This window comes from Typopeltis vanoorti, chromosome 6, assembly GCF_054136105.1.
Source record: "Typopeltis vanoorti isolate ZY-2024b chromosome 6, IOZ_Tvanoo_1.0, whole genome shotgun sequence".
In the NCBI taxonomy this organism is placed as follows: domain Eukaryota; kingdom Metazoa; phylum Arthropoda; class Arachnida; order Uropygi; family Thelyphonidae; genus Typopeltis; species Typopeltis vanoorti.
Window position 1 is genome coordinate 104,462,330 of NC_143554.1, and position 19,258 is coordinate 104,481,587.

The 19,258-nt window shown below is 36.5% G+C and overlaps 1 protein-coding gene across 1 annotated transcript in view; it reads right to left on the minus strand.

Moving 5' to 3' along the window:
- btv (dynein cytoplasmic heavy chain beethoven) overlaps nucleotides 1-19,258 on the minus strand; it is a 1,245,321-nt gene that overhangs the window by 832,973 nt on the left and 393,090 nt on the right. The window contains exon 25 of the mRNA XM_090394552.1: nucleotides 4,871-5,101. Coding sequence (XP_090250678.1) covers nucleotides 4,871-5,101 — 231 coding nt within the window. The remainder of the gene's footprint in view (nucleotides 1-4,870; nucleotides 5,102-19,258) is intronic.

Consider the following 19,258-nt stretch of genomic DNA (forward strand, 5'->3'; position numbering starts at 1 on the left):
ATATAATTTATTTAATGGATATAATCCTAAAACAACTCAAAAAATCTTCAGTAGTCACTTCTCCACACATCAAACCAGACAGGAAGAAGTCCATAGGATTCCCATACCTTACATTAAAGGCATCTCAGAACGTCTTTCTAAAATTATGAAGAAATACAATTTTGCCACTACTTACAAACCCATCAACCAAATTTACAACTTGTTACCTTCTCCTAAGGACAAACTCTCACCTTTGATGTTGCCTGGGGTTTATGAGATTCCATGCTCATGCAAATTATCTTACTTTGGACAGACAGGTAGGTCTGTTCAGAAACGCATCTTGGAACATCAAGACCACATTTGGCTTTCTAAACTGCAGAAATCTGGCCTCTCTCAGCACGGAATTGAAAATCAAAACCATAGGATCCATTGGGAAAAGTCTAAACTTTTACATAGATCTTTATATAAACATGAACGTTTATACAAGGAGAGTTCTAAAGCCCTACTACACAGACCAAATTTACACTGCAATGACTTTCTTACTATTCCTAAAGTATGGGAAATTGTCATACAAAATTGTGTTAAATAATTAATTTGTACTACTGTAGCACGTTATGCACATTTAATGAGATTCTATTGTAATCATGAGCCCTAACTGTATGTTATTCCTATTATCATTTAAAACTACTGTACTGATGATGTCCTAAGATACTTAGGATGAAATATTTACAATTAAATAATTTTCACTGTGGTTAATATCTGTGTTTCTTTTAATTCTATCCAATCAACGTTTGGATAATTTAAGTCACCTATAATGAATATTCGATTAGTACCCATCAGGGTAAGTTGACAATGCATTTTATCATCTCCAGTAATTAAACCACCAGATCTATAGCAATGCCCCACCATATACACCCTCTATCCAAAAAGAAACCGAAATTTTGATAGAAAATAAAACACAGGCCAATTATAATTATTCAAATAATTTATTTCAATCAATATACTGTCCCTCAGCTTCAATACAGCATTTGGCACAGTCAATTAATTTGTTAAATGAGTTGTTAATATTGGTTTTTGGGATACTGTTGAGGGTTGTGGTTACTGCCACTTGAACGTTCTCAATGGTGTCTTTCCTTTCATCGGCAAATGAAGTCGGGGGAAGAGAAAGAAGTCAAGGGTGCTAAATCAGGTGAATACAGCAAGTGATCCAACACACAAACTTGGTTTTTGCTCAAAAACTGTTTCACAATGTTCGAACAATGAAATGGTGCATTATCATGCAAAACTGACCAGCTGCCTGCATCACGATATTCATGCCGTACGCGATGAATTCTCGCTATCATTTCAAAACTTCGAGATAAAACTCACCATTCACCGTTTGGCCAGGCGGAATGAATTCTTTGTGGATAATTGTCCTTGGAATCGTAGAAACAAAGTAAAAGTAAAAGAAATCATAGTCAAAGTAAAAGAAATCGTAGTCAAAAAAGTAAAGAAATGCTGATTTCTTTACTTTGACTTCTCCAAGCAACTTTTTTTCGGATGCCCCTCTTCTGGTGGTCTCCACTCAGCACTCTGGCGCTTTGTTTCAGGCTCATACTCAAAACATCATGTTTTGTCACCAGTAACGATCGTTTCAAGGATTTTTGAGTCATTATCGGTTTTAATGAGGTCCTTGCAGTGTTCAATTCGATACATTTTTTGGTCGTTGGTCAACTTGTGGGGAACAAATCGAGAATTCAATTTTACGAAGGCCCAAACTCTCGGTCAAAATGTTGTGCACAGTTGATTTTGGAATTCCCAATTCATCTTCAATCAATTTCACGGAAGATTTCAGGTTTTCTTTGATGAAATCACACACTTTTTGGATGTTAACTTTGTTCAGTCCAGTTTTTGGAAGGCCCGGCTTTTCGTCATCCTCAAGTGTCTCAAGACCACTTTGAAATCACTTAAACCACTCGTAAACTTCAGTATGGGATAAGCATTCATCACTGTATGCTTTTTGAAGCATTTGATGCGTTTCGGTAAAACTTTTACCAAGTTTAACACAAAAGTCAATTACAGCTCTCTGTTTGAAACTCATTTTCCGACTGTTCGTCAAAACACACTGTCACTATAACTTGGCTTCTAATGAAACAAATGTCATAAACAGTTGACACAACACTAATGAAGGTTGCTGCTTTCGACAAAAAAAGATACAACAGGTGGCTCCACTAGTTTCTTCTATTTTCGAAAAGTTCGGTTTCTTTTTGGACAGAGGGTGTATTTTATCTATCCTGTTAGCCTTGATGCCACACTAGATAGCCTCAAACATGGGACAATATCATTGCTTTCATGAGTCTCTATCTTAACCAGACATAAATATCCCCACACCTCCTCTTTTATCTCTTCTGTCCTTCATAAAAATACTATATCTTTTACACTCAATTCCAGTTACTACATCTGACAGCTAGGTTTCACTAATGCCAGTAATCTAAACATATTCACTATGCAACAAACTCTACCACTTTGTTTCTGATGTTCTTGGCTTTTTATGTAGACATAACAAGTTACCTCCTGGTCTTTAAGTACACTTTAGTACATTTACATCTATAGTCTGCCTGGCTGAATTGGGTAACTTTTTCTTTTCCATCCACAGACACATTCAAAAAGTCTGAACCCAAAGCTAGGTTTCACTAATGTAATCTAAACATATTCACCAATGCAACAAATTCTACCACTTTGTTTCTAATGCTCATGGCATTTATGTATAAACATAACAAGTTACCTCCTGGCCTTTCAGTACACTTTAGTACACATACATCTACGGTCTGCCTGACTGAGTTGGGCAACTTTTTCTTTTCCATCCACAGACACATTCAAAAAGTCTGAATCCAAAGCATGTATTTCCAGCTCTTTGCAAGATTCATAGCCATATTCAATGACAGTCATATCATTGTCATATCTGCATACTATAGATGAATTTATATACGCAGGCTCACCATTCCTCCCATGATGATCTAGTTTCCCTGGCTCTCTGCATTATGTCTCAACACAATTAATAATTTTTCCAGGCTCTTGATCTCAAATCCACTCAAGTGCAGGCCATCTTTCTTATACAAATCTTTTCTACCATCAGACTTATTCCTCACATCCAACAACTCACATCCATTTCTTCTAAATAGTCTGCACACTGAAACATTACTGTCATAGTCCTCCTTCTTAACTCAGTTCTGCCATATTATAAACTTATTATCTATTAGATAACTTTACAATTTTTACTCTCTCACTTTTCTTCTTCCAATCATTCTTTCATATTCTTTCTCATACCATATTTATCTCCATTTAAATCATTAACTTCATCAAGCACTACCACTTCCTTTGCTTCTCTTTTTCTCTATTACATTTGCAATTAATTTTTGCTCCCAAAAACTAAAAGCAGTGACTACTTCTGCAAACATAAATTTCTTCATACTAGCTATTTTGACAAATTGTCAAAATAGCTAGCATGAAGCATCATTGGCATCTACTATTTGTAAAAATAGCATGAAATTTGTCAAAATAGCATGAAGCATCAGTGGCATCTACTACAGGTCTTGAGGGGGGGGGGGATAATTGGATTTGTGGATTTCAGGTAAACCACATACCTGGGTTGGAGGGGGGGGGGTCCAAAGGGTTTGAGTTTTTTTTTTTGTGATATCAGGCAACCAGAAAGATATTTTTTTTGTTTTCAGTAGACTTTTTAATTTTTTTACCTGCATTTTGGTGGGATTGTAATCTAGTGGGATGTATGTAGAGCAATCTCAGAGAATAATATTTATTTTCTGATTATATTTAGTGGTGTTAAGGATGACGGTGGCATTATCCTTATTTGCTCTGGTACTTTTATCTTTTCATAACTTTCTGAATGCAACAAGTTTGCTGGAAGATAGATAACTTTTCAGAGGAGAAGGCTGGGCAAGAATATTGGCAATAGGGAAACATTAGTCCTCAGAGATCACAATTTACAACCTAGACTTCCTACATCCTCTGTAGGTATTTGTAGGAAGTCTAGGTTGTAAATTGTGACACACCCACACACCTAGATAGGACTTTAGAGTCCTATCTAGGTGTGTGGGTGTGTCACAAATGTTAGTTGTACTCCTGAAGGTGTCTCAGTGACTAAGATGAAATATTGAAGCATTAATATATATATATTTTAATCCTTTCTTAGTGCTGTCAATACTCCATTAAAGCTCCAACAGGATGTCCTCCCAGCACTTCAGCCTTAATACACAAATGCATGTTCTGTTAATTTTTTCTAGTCCTGTCTGAGTTTCTTTAACTGTTTCTACTTTTTCAAATGCTCTCCTCGATTGTCTAATAATTTGTTTAATCAGGATATTTCAAGAGTTAAGTTATCCTCACTGATGTGAGGATAACTTAATATTGTAACAGTGCTGTAACATTTCTGCTTCCTTCATTCTTATGAGTTTGGCAGCATTTTTAATACAATCTAAATTTAACAATATATCTACATTTGTATTATGAATAAGTTATCAAAAATGTCTTGACCAATATGCCACAGCCAACTATTGCAAACCAACCTTCAACAAACTATTCCCATAGTACCTACAAGTTTGCTAAAGAGAGAGAGAATTAACTTCAATAATGGTTATTTATTATTTTTTTTTTTTGGGGGGGATTCCTTCCTGTTTTATAGAAAAGAATGAGATTTTCCTAAACAGTAGGTAAGATTAATACAATGATATTAATCTTACCTACTGTTTAAAATCAGAATAATAACAAAATTAAAGATTTCAACAATTTCATACACATATCTTATTTTTAGTTTTAGATTAATCTAATTACATAAAATGATAAGAGAATGCCAGAGATAAATTAACATAGAAATTCTAGCAGAAATTTAGCATACCTCTACATCACATGTCACCTCAATATCATTCTGAAGCGGCACAACTTCACCCTGTAGTGATTTCATAGCAACAATATGGCTATAGCCTTCATCAAATTCCACTTCATGAATGCCACTGAACAGCTTCTTTAAATGTGACTGGATTACACTAGGTTTAGTAGACTGCCCCAAAATTTCTAACAAATCATCATCTCCAAGAAAGTAAAAACGAGGAAATGACGAACGCTTTTCCTGTCAGAAAAAGAAGAAAAATGTTTTAAAATTAAAAATTAGTAAAGCTATACCGAAAAAGAAAATTTTTAAGGAATTTCTAAACATTTGCAAAAGTTCTAAGACCTCTTAATATTGTAGCATCCTTTCATCCTGTCAGGAAGATTTCTAACTTCCTTTCCTCACCTAAAGAGAAGCTTCCTCTACTCAGCTTTTCAGGTGTCTACCAGAGCAGATGTATGATTTATGTTCTTCACAATAGAAGATTGCAGTCAGAACTGCAGGCTTTCAGAACTACCAGACTGTCCAAAGTAAAACAAACTACAAGACTAAACTTCTATTTTATTTTATTTTTTAATTTTATTATTTTATTTAATTTTATCATCTTATTTTAAAAAGTGCCATTATGCTGTAGTGTCACTTTTTAAAACTAATTCTTTTACTGCATTTATCCTAGGTTCCTACTGAGGATGCTTTTGATACTTAAGCAAAAAATTTTGTATTGACTAAAATTATTTCCATGTAGAGTTGAGTTTCTGCCTTTAATTTCTATAAACATAACAGCTTACATACCTATTTTAAAACTGTCATCCAAAATATCTTTATCTGAAAATATGTCACTTTTATATTTTCCAATTCCTCATTTTATTTTCCATATTCGTAACAGTCTTCCAATGATTTTACACAACACTTTATTTCCTTTCATTTTTCTCTGTATTCACTCAGAGAACAAGCTAACTTGCTAGAACTTTTGATATATTTTCTTCTTTTCCCAAAATGCCTCTAACTTCTTGAATCCAAAATTGGAGTTCTAATATTTCTTTCTCTATAGATGACATCACTACATGCTATGATCTCTCTCTCTTTGGGTGAAACAATTAATGCTTCCTTCAAAGTTTGCCAATAAGTCTGCAAGGTATGATTACTGTTTTCAAACTGCTTTATTTTTCTTCCAATAATATCTTTGTATTTAAGTCCAGAGGTCACTTCTAAAAGCTGCTCCACTTTGATACTTCTGAAAACTTTCTTATATATTTTCTTTTTAGTATGATATTTAATTTTGTACTGCTTAAAACTAAATACTGATCACCTATTTCAAATACCCAATATACTTGAATGTCCTGAAGCAGAATGAAGATATCACTATCTACAATAACACAATTAATGAGACCTTTCTTATTTCTTGTCTTCTCTCCATGTGACTGTACAGATCCTTATGTTGGAACACAGTGTTAGTACTGACTAACCATGTCCTGAAAAATCCAACAGGTACTTCCATTATTATTAGCTTTGGGTTTTCTCCAAATTTTTCATCTCCTGCTCTTCTATTCCAATCTCAAAGACAAACCTTTTCTTTCTCTTTGTGCCAGTTTCCTTCTCTAATATTCTCAATTTCTTTCACTAATAGATCCCATATAAGGTTCTATATGGGATATAGAACCTTATATGGGATCATTTCAGTATATTATATATACTGAAATGATCAAATACGTCTCATTATCCAAGTCTCCATTCTGATGTCTGTTCTCATCAGTCTACTTGATAATGCTTGCAAAGCAAGAAGATTATGCTTGAGTTTATTGTTGAATACAGCCACTCCTTCCTTTCTTGGATCATCATTATCTTCATCAAATTCCTGATATGTACCCTCAAGGAGTGTACAGGATATGATAGTACTACATGAAAAACTTACACCATTGCTAACTTCCTATCTACAATTTTCCTCTAAATCAATCTGTTACCTGTCAGGACTTCAACATCATCAGAATTTATATTTCTATCTTCTAAGGCACTTTTTTGCTGTATCAATTCACCTACATCTTGGTCTTCCTCTGGGTCTTTTTTCTGCCAACCTGTCAAAGAAACTTGTTTTGCTAATCTTTCCTCTCCCATTCTGTTTAAGTGACCATACCACCTGAGATTAGCTCTGCTAACACATTCCTGGATACTGACAATATCAAGTTCTTTCCTAATACCCTCGTTTTTTAATATGATATTGCCATTGATGCCATCTGTTCACCCTCTAATCTTTCTCAGGACTCTCATATTACTGGTCTCTAGTCTTTGGTTAAGTGATTCATTTCTAACCTAGCTCTCAGATCCATAAGTTAAAATTGATTTGAACACTGTCTTGTGTATGGCTAATTTAGTGTTTTGACTAATTTCTCTCTTATTCCATATAAATTTATTCAGTTGACTTCTTACCATACCAGCTTTATTGATTCTGTTGTCTATTTCAATATTTAATTTACCATCTTCCTAAAAATCATGCCTAAGTAGCTGAAATGTTTTACTTGTTCTATAGATTTTCCATTCACAATGCAGTTGATATTTTTCAATGCTTCTGCCTATTTTCATTGTCTTTGTATATTGTTATTTCTGACCTTCATCCCAAATCTATTACAAGAGTTATTCAATTCAGTCAAGGAATCTTGCAGACTTGTAGCATATTATTTAGAAGTATAACATCATCTGCATAGAGCAGTGTTTCTCAAACTTCGGATATCCGCGTACCCCTTCTTAAATTTTCATTATTACCAAGTACCTCCTTATCAAAATAATAATAATAATAAATAAATAAATAAAGTATATTTCATTGTAAATGTGTATTTTATTTGAATTTATATGTTCATGTAAACAAAAAATATGATTTATTTTTAATAGAACAAAATTTGGAATAGGTTCCTCTTCATTTCCAGTCCATGAAAATCCACATTTCAAGTAATTCATATCATACTTAAAAAGATTTTTCATCTTCTTCTTAGTTGGTTCTCTAGAGATGTCAGACCATACATCCTTATCAATTTCATTTGATCCAGATACAATATCGTTTTCTTGTTGCTTGCAGCTACTTGTATTTGCTATATTGCTCTCTTTTGTGCATTTTATAAATTTAGTCTTTAACCAATGATCCATACTTAAGAATTTGAGAGCTAAAAAAATTACTGTATTTACTCGAATATAACTCGCAATTTTTTCTCAAAATTAAAGCAAAAACTATCACCAGGATGTGAATGTTGTTGGTGATAGTAACTTGCAATTTGAGTAGGAGAATTCATACATAATACATAATTTATTGAGAAATATATACGTTTAAAATAATTCTTTTTTTCTTAATAATGATTCCATGCATTAATGATGCATAGCCGAAAATTGCCACGTATCCCCTGAAGACCTTTCCCCCCCCCCAGGGGGTACACGTACCACACTTTGGGAAACACTGGCATAGAGTAAAGAGCTGAGATTACAATCGCCAATTTTGATATCAGGATTAATACCACTTTCCTTCATAATGTGATCTATATAGATAATGAATAACAGAGGGGATAATGTATATCCTTGTCTCACACCAGATTTAACATTAAACCATTTTCCTCTACTTCCTTCAATTCTAACTGCTGATTTACAACTCAAATAAAGACTAAGCATTGTTTGATATAATTCTCCATTGACACCATACAACTGTAGCACTTTGAACAGCTTCTCTCTTGTTGCCCTGTCATATGCCTTTTCTAGGTCTTTGTTATATTTCCATGATTTCTCAACTATTTGTCATAAAGTAAAAATCTGATCCTGACAGCCTCTATTTGGCCTGAATCCAGCTTGTTCTTCACCAAGCCTCCCTTCCACAATCTTTCTCAACCATTTCTCAATTATACTTGAATAAATCTTACTAGGAACACTCAGTAGGGAAATACCTCTGTAATTCTCATATTCAGTTTTATTTTCCTTTTTATATATGGGTACTATGAGAGCTCTACTCCAATCTTCTGAAGTTCATCCCTCTGTCCAAGCCTTCTGAAGTATGCAGTGCAGCCACTGTAAGACTCTTATACCTTCATACTTGAGCATTTCTGGTGAAATATCATCTGCTCCCACTGCATTTCCACATTTCAGGCTTTTGATGGCTTTTTCTACTTCAAGTAGTGATATGTATTCATGACTGCATGTCTGGTGAGTGTTTTTTACTACTGTGCTCTCATCACTGCTTGTTTCATTTAGCAATCTTTTGAAGTAATTACTCCATACATCAAGGATATCTTTTTCAGCAGTTTTCATGTCACCTTTATCATCTCTAATTCCTTTTACAGCACTCTTTCCTCCATTTCTGAGTTTTTTCCAATAGCCTCCAGAATTTCTCACATCATTATTTCTTAAATGTAAAATGTCATATTGATTATTCAGAAAAATCTCCTGTTTCAGTTTTATTTGTTTCAGTAACACCAACTATATCAATGTAATCTTTCTCTAATTCCTCGGCCATTTCCAATTATTTTCCAATAATGGTTCCTATCTTGATTTCTGCAGATTCTGGAGTTTTTTTCCAGTGGGTGATTTGTCAATGTTCACCCTGGCTTCCTGATGAAAAATGTGTGACGCTTTGTTTAATTTGGTAAAACCCTATCCCCACATGAGATTTTGTCATGTTAACATCATTCTGTTTTAGTTAAAGCCAATACAGGATATAATTTGAATAGGTAAATGCCAAATTTCTAATACATCTTCATTTGTTATCAGGTAGATATCTTCAACCTAGGGCACACCACGAGAAAGTAAGGAGTGGATATTATGTCTGAAGCCACCATTGGTTCTACACATTCCCAAACAAGACTATGTGGTGGTCTCTTCCCAGTTATCTAGCTTTGACTCTTAAGTGTCTTCAGGAGCAGAACCCAATCCCCTAAAAAAAGGTCAATATATAATTTCTTAACAGGTCCTTATAGATAGCAATTGTGGTGTAATTAATGAATATTATAGATCCCTTAGTTTCACATTAATAACATATACTCGTCGAAACTTTTAATTAATGTCAAGAAGTCTCATAAAATCCATAAAGTAACAAACCTGGGTAGTATATTACCCAACTGCTTATTAAGTAGTGAATGGGGATGCTACCTTTTTTTTTTTTTGCCCAATTAGGCCTGCACATTTTTTCCACTTCACTACTGTAAATGTATGGTATGTTTGGAAAAGAGGATGAGGATTCCAGAGGTTCTGAACACTTTACTTCATAAAAAAAGTATCTCTTTCTGCTAAAAGATCTAAAATGACAATTCATCACAGTCGTTTTAGTGAGTTTCAGAATTTTATCATCATCATCTTTTTTTTTTTTTTTTAACTTGCTAATAAAATGCAGATTTGTAGTAATAGAAAAAGTTAAAGATTTCCACTTAAAAAAAAAAAAAAATCAGAACACTTGCTGACCCCTTCTTTACCTTAGGAAAACCAGATCTCATGACACATCTCATGCTTGTGGAAATTCCAACATAATCCATTCATAGCAATACTATGAACCTCATGTGTCTGTCATGCTTCCATTATAAAAGGAAACGAAATTATTTATATATTAGATTTATGACATCTAAGAGTTATCATTAAAAAGCTGTGTATCCTTTTATGTGTAAATAATATATATATATATATAACATAATAATGCCAACTGGCACTAAGAGTTATGATGAGATAAAAAGGAGGTCACAAGACAGGATTGTTACGTTGTTCCTTTCTACTAATTTTCTATCTTTATTATCCCATTAATCGGTATTTTCTATTCTACTGTCTAGCCTAAGAAATTTTTATCTAAGGTTATTTCCTTTTCAGATACTGGCAAAATTTATATTATGCTGCGCCAGCCAGTATCCTATAACAGAAGAGATTCTTGCTCAGGGAAACAATCCTAGATCTTAAGGCATACACACATCATTATGCACTTCGTTAGGGTCGTATAGATTTCTGGTACTGGCAGTCGTGACCTGTAAATCTATCTTTATATACCTTCTAAATTCTTCCTGCTAAGGTTCTATTTTATAAGTGGTAATTTGATCTCTTAATCAGGCATAAGAAATAAAACATGTTTATTGGAATTTTAAGACATGTACAACTAAGATGAATCATATATTCAAAAATCTCAATTTCATACTAAATAAAGTTCATGCTAAGGAAGTTAATACATTCTAAGTTAGTCAAACACACTTAGTTAGTTTCCAAATTATTAATCAAACTAGATAAGGTAGAAAGCTAACACAATACCACATAAACTTATGATCCCTTTCCACATGCTACTCATTAATTACATATTGTACATTCTAGTGTTACTCAATTAAAGGCTATCTGCCATCTTAATTTCCTTATCAAACTCAGTCTTACTGAAATATGAGAATCGCTTCCAAACAATTCTTTTGTTCAACGGAAACTAGCTATTCCAAACAAGTATTCTCACTAAAGTTCTCTAATAAATTGTCCATATCTTATAATTACACACAATTTTCCTTCTTCTAATGCTTCCGAAACTTATAATAAAGTTCTCTATGTACTGAGTCCTTTCTTGAGGTCTAGTCACTATTACGTGTTGGTTCTGGTTACCTTCCGATTAGGCTGTCTCTGCGCCTGGCATTGTGGCTACGTCGTCCTTGAACTACTGCCAGACATGAACATGTTTCTGCCCGCGTCTAAGGGGACTTTCTCTGCTCCTTCCGATGGGACATTCGGCGATGGCACATTTCTGCCAAGGCCAATAATTCACGAATGGCTCTGCATGGAATCTCTTAGGCATCTCCAAGAAAAGGCCCGCTGTCCGACATCGCAGCACCTATGCTCCTCACTCTCACGAACCACTCATTAAAAAAGAGAGACGAGAGCTCAATATGGCGTGCATCACCTTATATTCTCCTCTTGTGCACCCCTTTTTTTGCTGGGTATTTTTCACACAACCCTTATTGTTTACGTCCTTAAGTCGATCCCTTACTCTCCCTTTGCTCTTAGGTTGCTGTTTTCATGGAAAACTTGCTACCGTGATCTTCTGCATAAGCCATTGCCTCCAGCGCTATGCTCGACTTGTACGGTTCACATGCGACCTTTGGACTGCTGCTTATTACCTGTCTGGTGATTTACAGTATACTAGATAGCTTAACGAGACCAATAATAAGCCAACATTTCTCTTACTTCTCTATTTTGACATAAATTCTCTAATTTGATTTTCCATTAGACAGCAATAAATTTCAATACATCACAAAAGCCATACATATTTTCACATATATTAAACAAGCTTCCTTTATTTTCTGCTAGTGTGCAGGCATTTCCTTAAGTAGTTAGATTTTGCATGTTAAATCCTGAACAATTTCCTTGCAAAATTTCTCCATTCAGGATCTAACAAAGGTCCCCCCTTTCAAAAAAAAAAAATTTTGTCTCTTCAGAGAAACTCTTTATACCTCCCTCAGTTCTCTGGGGACGACTCTTCCATTCTGTCTGGGCCCCTTAGCGCGTATCTTGGCACGGGTGACTGCAGTGTTTCTTCACAACATAATTCTCCCATTTCCCTTTAACATATCTAAGTCTGCTCATTCCCACAATGTATATCCGGTGCCTCTTTGTATCTTATGTGTTTGGGAAGATATTTATTTGAAAGGTTTTTGCCCCTCTTTCTTGTTGCTTGCTCTCTTGTAAGTGTGCTCTGGGGGTAGGTTTTTACTATGTTCTCTTGGTTTCCCCCTCCACCCCCAGATGTTCTCGAGAGAATCACCCAAACAAACCAACCTATCAGACCTGCATTTGTATAATTTTAGGGCGATCAGAATGGAAGATTATGGTTTTTGTGGGACGTGTCGTTTCCCTTATCTTGTATGTCACAGGGGATAGTTGCGCTATTATTTCAAAAGATCCCGCAGCACTCCTTCCAAACTTTCCTCCCACTTTTTCTTCTGGAGTTCTGCTCCAGCAGGACCAAGTTTCCTAGTTTCAAATCTTTGTGCTTTCTTAATTTGTTGGGAACAAGCATTACTGGACTTGGCGACCAATTCATGTGCCAGTCTATTTTCCCTGATGAAGTTGTTCAGATACTCATCAATATCTGGGAATCCAGTGCTTCCCTTGGAGCCTCTGAAGTCACTGAGGAATAAAGGCTCAAATCCATAGAGCACAACAACAGGAGCTTCCTTTGTTGCAGCACGGAGAGCGGTCCTATAAGCGAAAAGGGTGTGTGCAAGGTGGTAATCCCACTCCGAAACTCGCCCTTCTGTTAACTTGGAGTGAGTGAGTTTCAGAATCCGATTCATTCTCTTGCACATCCCATTTCCTTGAGGGTAGTATGGGGTAGTAAACAGCTTCTTTATTCCCAATAACTTACAGAGTTGGAGCATCACCTCAGCAGTAAAGTTGGTACCCTGGTTCGATAAAAGGGTTTCTGGAGTTCCATATCTTGAAAAGACCATCTTAAAGAGCTTGTTCGCCACGGTTTTTGCCATGTGATCTTTCATAGCTGTGGCTTTGGGAACCTTGAGAACATGTCAATCACTACGAGTATGTACCTGTTTCCATTCAAGGTGGTGGGGAGGGGGCCTACAATATCTATAGCCACAGCCTGAAATGGGCGTGAGGGGAGTGGGAATGGTTGAAGAGGTGCCTTGCCAGCGATGACCGATTTATGTGGCATGATGACACATAGGCCTCAACATCTTCTCTCATCCCCTTCCATAGGTACCCATCTGTCACCCTCTTCCAGGTTCTATCAATGCCCTGATGTCCGGCTAGATCAGCGTCATGAAACGAGTACAGGACACAAAGGAATCATGATCTTAGGAACTAGAATTTTTTCTTTCCACTTCCCTGTGACGTCTTGTCTCAACAACAGAAGTCCGTCTTTATCCATATATATGGTGTCATGAAATATTTGGTTGTGAGAGAGGCCCTCCTCTTTTGTCAACTTCTCGTTCACCCCCCCCCTTCCCACATCGGATCCGACTTCTGGGCTTCAATTATTTCCAGCTTCCCCCATATCTGAAGTTGGAGGGGTAGGGGGCTTCCTCTTTCCCTCGCTCATTAACACAGGGTCGATATCATCTTCATTAGTACGGGAGTCCCCATTCAGGGGCTAGGGTCTAATGACCTAGACAGGTAGTCAGCCACAACGTTTGAACTCCCTGGAATGTAATTTACTTCTACCCTGAATCCTTGCATTTCTAGGGACCACAACACAATTCTTTGATTCTTATCCTTCATGGATGAAATGAAGGATAAGGGCTTGTGGTCTGATCTGAGGATGATGTGTTGGCCCAGTAACATATATCGAAACTTTCTGAGGAACCTCCTTCTCAATCACGGAATAGTTTCTTTCAGAGGGGGACAGTCTTCTGCTTATGAAAGCAATTGGTCTGAAACTTCTCCCTCTGCTTGTTCCAGTACGGCCGCAATGGTGTCTTTAGAGGCATCAGCGGCTAGGAAGAATGTTTGACTGAGCTTGGGATATGTAAGCACAGGCGGCTTAGTAAAAGCATGAATGATATAATCACGTAATCACAAGAAAGATATTTAACCAAATATTTCAGTCTAATATTTGGTTAAATAAATATCTTTCTTGTGATTACGTAATTATATCATTCAGTCTTATGTCGCAAGCATCCTTGAAACAACAAATTAGTAAAAGCATGATTCAAAGCTTGATAGGCCTCTCGCTGCTCCCCCTCATGTAAATTTCATCCCCTTTTTTGTTAGTTTCACTATGGGATCCATCAGTTTGGAGCACTCAGGGATAAACTACCTGTAAAAGTTTACCATGCCCAGATATCTCCTGACTTGTCTTACTGTGGAAGGGGGCTGTGCTCACAGTATGGCATTACTGGTAATTAGCTTACGGAATTAACAATGCATATAAAGGATATTAATTAAAGGCAACTTTAATGAATAATTACCAGTTATGTATGACCAACTGTATAAGCCTTGCTACTAGAAGTATGGCATTAACATTACCCTTGGAGGGTTTTATCCCTTCTTTGTTTACCACATGTTGCAGGTATTCTACCTCCTTCAAGAAAAATTCACATTTAGAACACTTCAGAGACAGATGGGTCCGTTTAGCCAGTCCAGGACCTTCATTGGGACTTCCTTATGTCCTTTCAAGGTGGATGAGTAAATTAACAGGTCGTCCTGGAAGCACAAGACTCCCTTACCCAGGACATCAGCCAATACGGTGTTCATGAGACTCTGAATTCCTTGCTCCCTGGGGAAGTCGGCACAGTTGGTATTTTTGTCACTTTGTGGTAAAAGCAAAATACTGCCTGTCCTCCTTCCTGAGGGGAATTTGGAAATAGCCAGAGTTCAGATCTAATTTTGAAAATACTCTTGCTCCTTCCAGGCTGACCACTAACTCTTCTATCGTGCATACGGGGAAGTCGATTGGTTTGGTGACCTTACTGACTTCCCTAAGGTCTAGCACGAACCTTAGGTCTCCGTTTGATTTTTCCACCAGTATGAAAGGGCTGTTCCAACGTGAGTTCGACCTCTCAATGATTCCCACCCTCTCATACTCTAAATAAGAGCTTCTCCAAGTTGTCTAGGTGTTTCAAAGGGGTTTTATATTGCTTTACATATGTTGGTGTCTCTGAAGTAACTTGCACTGTGTGCTCTACCACATTAGTGCAGGGAAGGGAGGTGATTCCTTCTGTGAATGCCTTGGGATACTTCTTGTGTGCTAGTTGAAAGCATTCTTTGAGCTCCTCCTTAACAAGATCAGAGTCATGTAACTTCAAAGCATTGTGCATAATCTTCTCCTTCCACTCATCATGAGTCTCCTTCAACCCCCCCCACCCCAATTGCCATAGTCTCACTTAGTTTGCTTTCATTATTGAGACTGAGTTTAGGATGGAAAGTTTTCCCACACAGTGACAGCGACTGGTTTACAAAGTTACACACGAACTGATTTCTTCTCAAGAAATCCAGACCCAACACAATTTGATTGCCCAGGCCTGAGATCTCAGGGAGAACTATCAGCTCGTGCATAAGGCTTATGGGGAAGCAAGGCATGGATAATTTTATGTTAATCCTGGTGGTGGGATAAAGTACAACTCTGGCAATACCCATGATTTTGTGGGGGAGTTAAAGCTCAACTAAGTTATTGTCACTCAAGGTGCCCAGCCTCTTGAATAGTGAATGAGGAATGACTGATATATGGACTCCTGTATCTAGTAGAAATTCGCACGGGGTATCTTCTACGAATCCCTCCACTAGGGTGAGGTTCCTTTCATATTGCACCTCTGTGGAGCTTATGCTCTGCATCTTATAGAGCCTGCCCTTAGCATCAGCACTTGGAGCCAGCTGATCTTTTAATTTCCTTTGAGAAATTCCCTCTTTTGATTCCTCTAGCACTAACTTTCTTAAGTCAACAGTCTGTGCTATGTCCCCCAATATCCTCTCTCTTTCTCTGGCTGCCTCATAGCACTCATCGAGGCTCTTTATTCCCTTCATGTGTACACTCTCTTGCAATTCATGGGAGTGGCCCGATCGGAACTGTTGAAGAGCCAGCCATTCGAGATGATCTCGTTCCTCTGGTGAGGTTCTCAGTTCTCTGGTTAGTGCCAGTATTCTATTTAGAAAAGCATTCACTCTCTCCCCTTTTCTTTGGAGGCACTTGTAAAGTTTACCAAGCACTGGAATAATCCCTTCTTTCTTGGAGAATTCAGAGATTAGGATCTCTTTGAATTCTTCATATTTCAGGGTTCCTTTTAGGATATGTTGCGAGTGAAAGAATTCCTTTGCTCTCCCTACTAGCCTCCCACGTATGAGCATGAGGAGCTGTATGTCGCTCCATCTGCCCACCCCTCTAAGCTCCTCGACGTATTCGAAGAATGTATGCACGTCATCATTTCCTTCTCCAGAGAACTGTGGGAATATTTGTTGTGGGTTTATAATTATGAAGAATTCAGAATCATTTAGTTCTGAGCTTGTCAGGAGAGACATACCTGCATTCAGCTTACAATCTAACATAAAACCTTTCTCTCAAATTTCTACAATTCCAATAAATGCCTGACTGCCTGATATGAGGTCAAAACCAACTTACAGTGATTATGGATCTATTAACTTTAATTTTAGTGGTCCTAATCACATCCTGTTGGCTACGCCATTGTTAGGTCGTTACTTTCTACTAATTTTCTATTTTTATTATCTCTATAATCGCTATTTTCTATTCTACTGTCTAGCCTAAGAAATTTCAATCTAGGGTTATTTCCTTTTCAGATACTGGCAAAATTTATATTATGCTGCACCAGCCGGTATCCTATAACAGAAGAGATTCTTGCTCAGGGAAACAATCCTAGATCTTAAGGCATACATATATCATCATACACTTTGTTACGATCTTATAGATTTCTGGTACTGGCAGTTGTGACCTGTAATCTATCTTTATATACTTTCTAAATTCTTCCCGCTAAGGTTCTATTTTATAAGTGGTAATTTGATCTCGTAATCAGGCATAAGAAATAAAACATGTTTATTGGAATTTTAAGACATGTACAACTAAGATGAATCATATATTCAAAATCTCAATCTCATACTAAATAAAGTTCATGCTAAGGAAGCTAATACATTCTAAGTTAGTCAAACATGCTTAGTTAGTTTCCAAATTATTAATCAAACTAGATAAGGTAGAAAGCTAACACAATACCACATAAACTTATGATCCCTTTTCACATGCCACTCATTAATTACATATTATAGATTCTGGAGTTACTCAATTAAAGGCTATCTACAATCTTAATTTCACTTATCTTATCAAACTCAGTCATATTCAAATATGAAAATCGCTTCTGAACAATTCTTTTGTTCAATGGAAACTAGCTAGTTCAAATAAGTATTCTCATTAAAGTTCTCTAATAAATTGTCCACATCTTATAATTACACACAATTTTCTTTCTTCTAATACTTCCAAAACATGTAATAAAGTTCTCTACGTTACCGAATCCTTTCTGGAGGTCTAGTCACTACCACGTGTTGGTTCAGGTTATCTTCCGATTAGGCTGTTTCTGCACCTGGCATTATGGCTATGTTGTCCTTGAACTATTGCCGGACATGAACGTGTTTCTGCAGCATCTAAAGGGACTTTCTCTGCTCCTTCCGATGGGACATTCAGTGATGGCACGATTCTGCAAAGGCCAATAATTCAAAAACGGCTCCGCATGGAATCTCTTAGGCATCTCCAGGAAAAGGCCCACTGTCCGACATCACAGCACCTATGCTCCTCACTCTCACGAACCACCCGTCAAAACTCACCAAGCAGGAACCAGGAAAAAGAGAGAAGAGAGCTCAATATGGCACACATCACCTTATATTCTCCTCTCGTGCGCCCCCTTTTTTGCTGGGTCTTTTTCACATGACCATTATCGTTTATGCCCTTAAGTCGATCCCTTGCTCTTCCTTTTCATGGAAAACGAGCTACTGTCACCTTCCGTATAAACAATTGCCTCCGGGCGCTATGCTCGACTTGTATGGTTTACATGCGACCTTTGGACTGCTACTTATTACCTGTCTGGAGATTTGCAGTATACTAGATAGCTTAATGAGACCAATAATAAGCCAACATTTCTCTTATATAAATTCTCTATTTGACATAAATTCTCTAATTTGATTTTCCGTTAGACAGCAAAAATTTCAATACATCACATATAAAGAATACATATTCTCACATATATTAAACATGTTTTCTTTATTTTCTGCTGGTGTGCAGGTATCTCCTTAAGTAATTAGATTTTGCATGTTAAATCCTGAATGAACAATTTCCTTGCAAAATTTCTCCATTCAGGATCTAACAGGATGTTATTATGTGCTAACTAATCAATCTTCAGATTGATGCACCAGATTTGAAGATATATGTAGAAATGAAATTCTACATACTGAATTAACTATAATAAATAAATAAATAATAATAATAGAACATAATATTCATGAAAATGAATTAGTTAGATTTAAATTAAGCTTTTCATTTATCAATGAAGGTAATCCCCAATCAGAATGCAAGCTGCCTATCATCATCATCAAATTTGTGATATGTAGCTTTAGGGGTATACAGCATATGATAGTACTACATGAAAACATACATGATTACAAACATATTTGGAGGACAATTTTCATCCAAATAAATCTGTTATCAGCAAGGATCCCAATACTGTCAGAGTCTATATTTCTTATATTTTCCTTATAACACAAGAAAAAGAGTAAATAGAGCCTCTGTAGCTCAGCTGGTAAAAAAGAAGCCCTTGGTTTGGAAACACCTGGGTTTGATTCCCATCCTTGATGTGAGGAATCTTTATCTGGTCTCTTTCCGCTAAAGGTGAGTTAGCTGGTCTCGTATGGAGATAGAGGATTTTTTCACCTGGAAACTCAAGTTTTTTGTCCCTTAGAATAGGCAAAAACAGC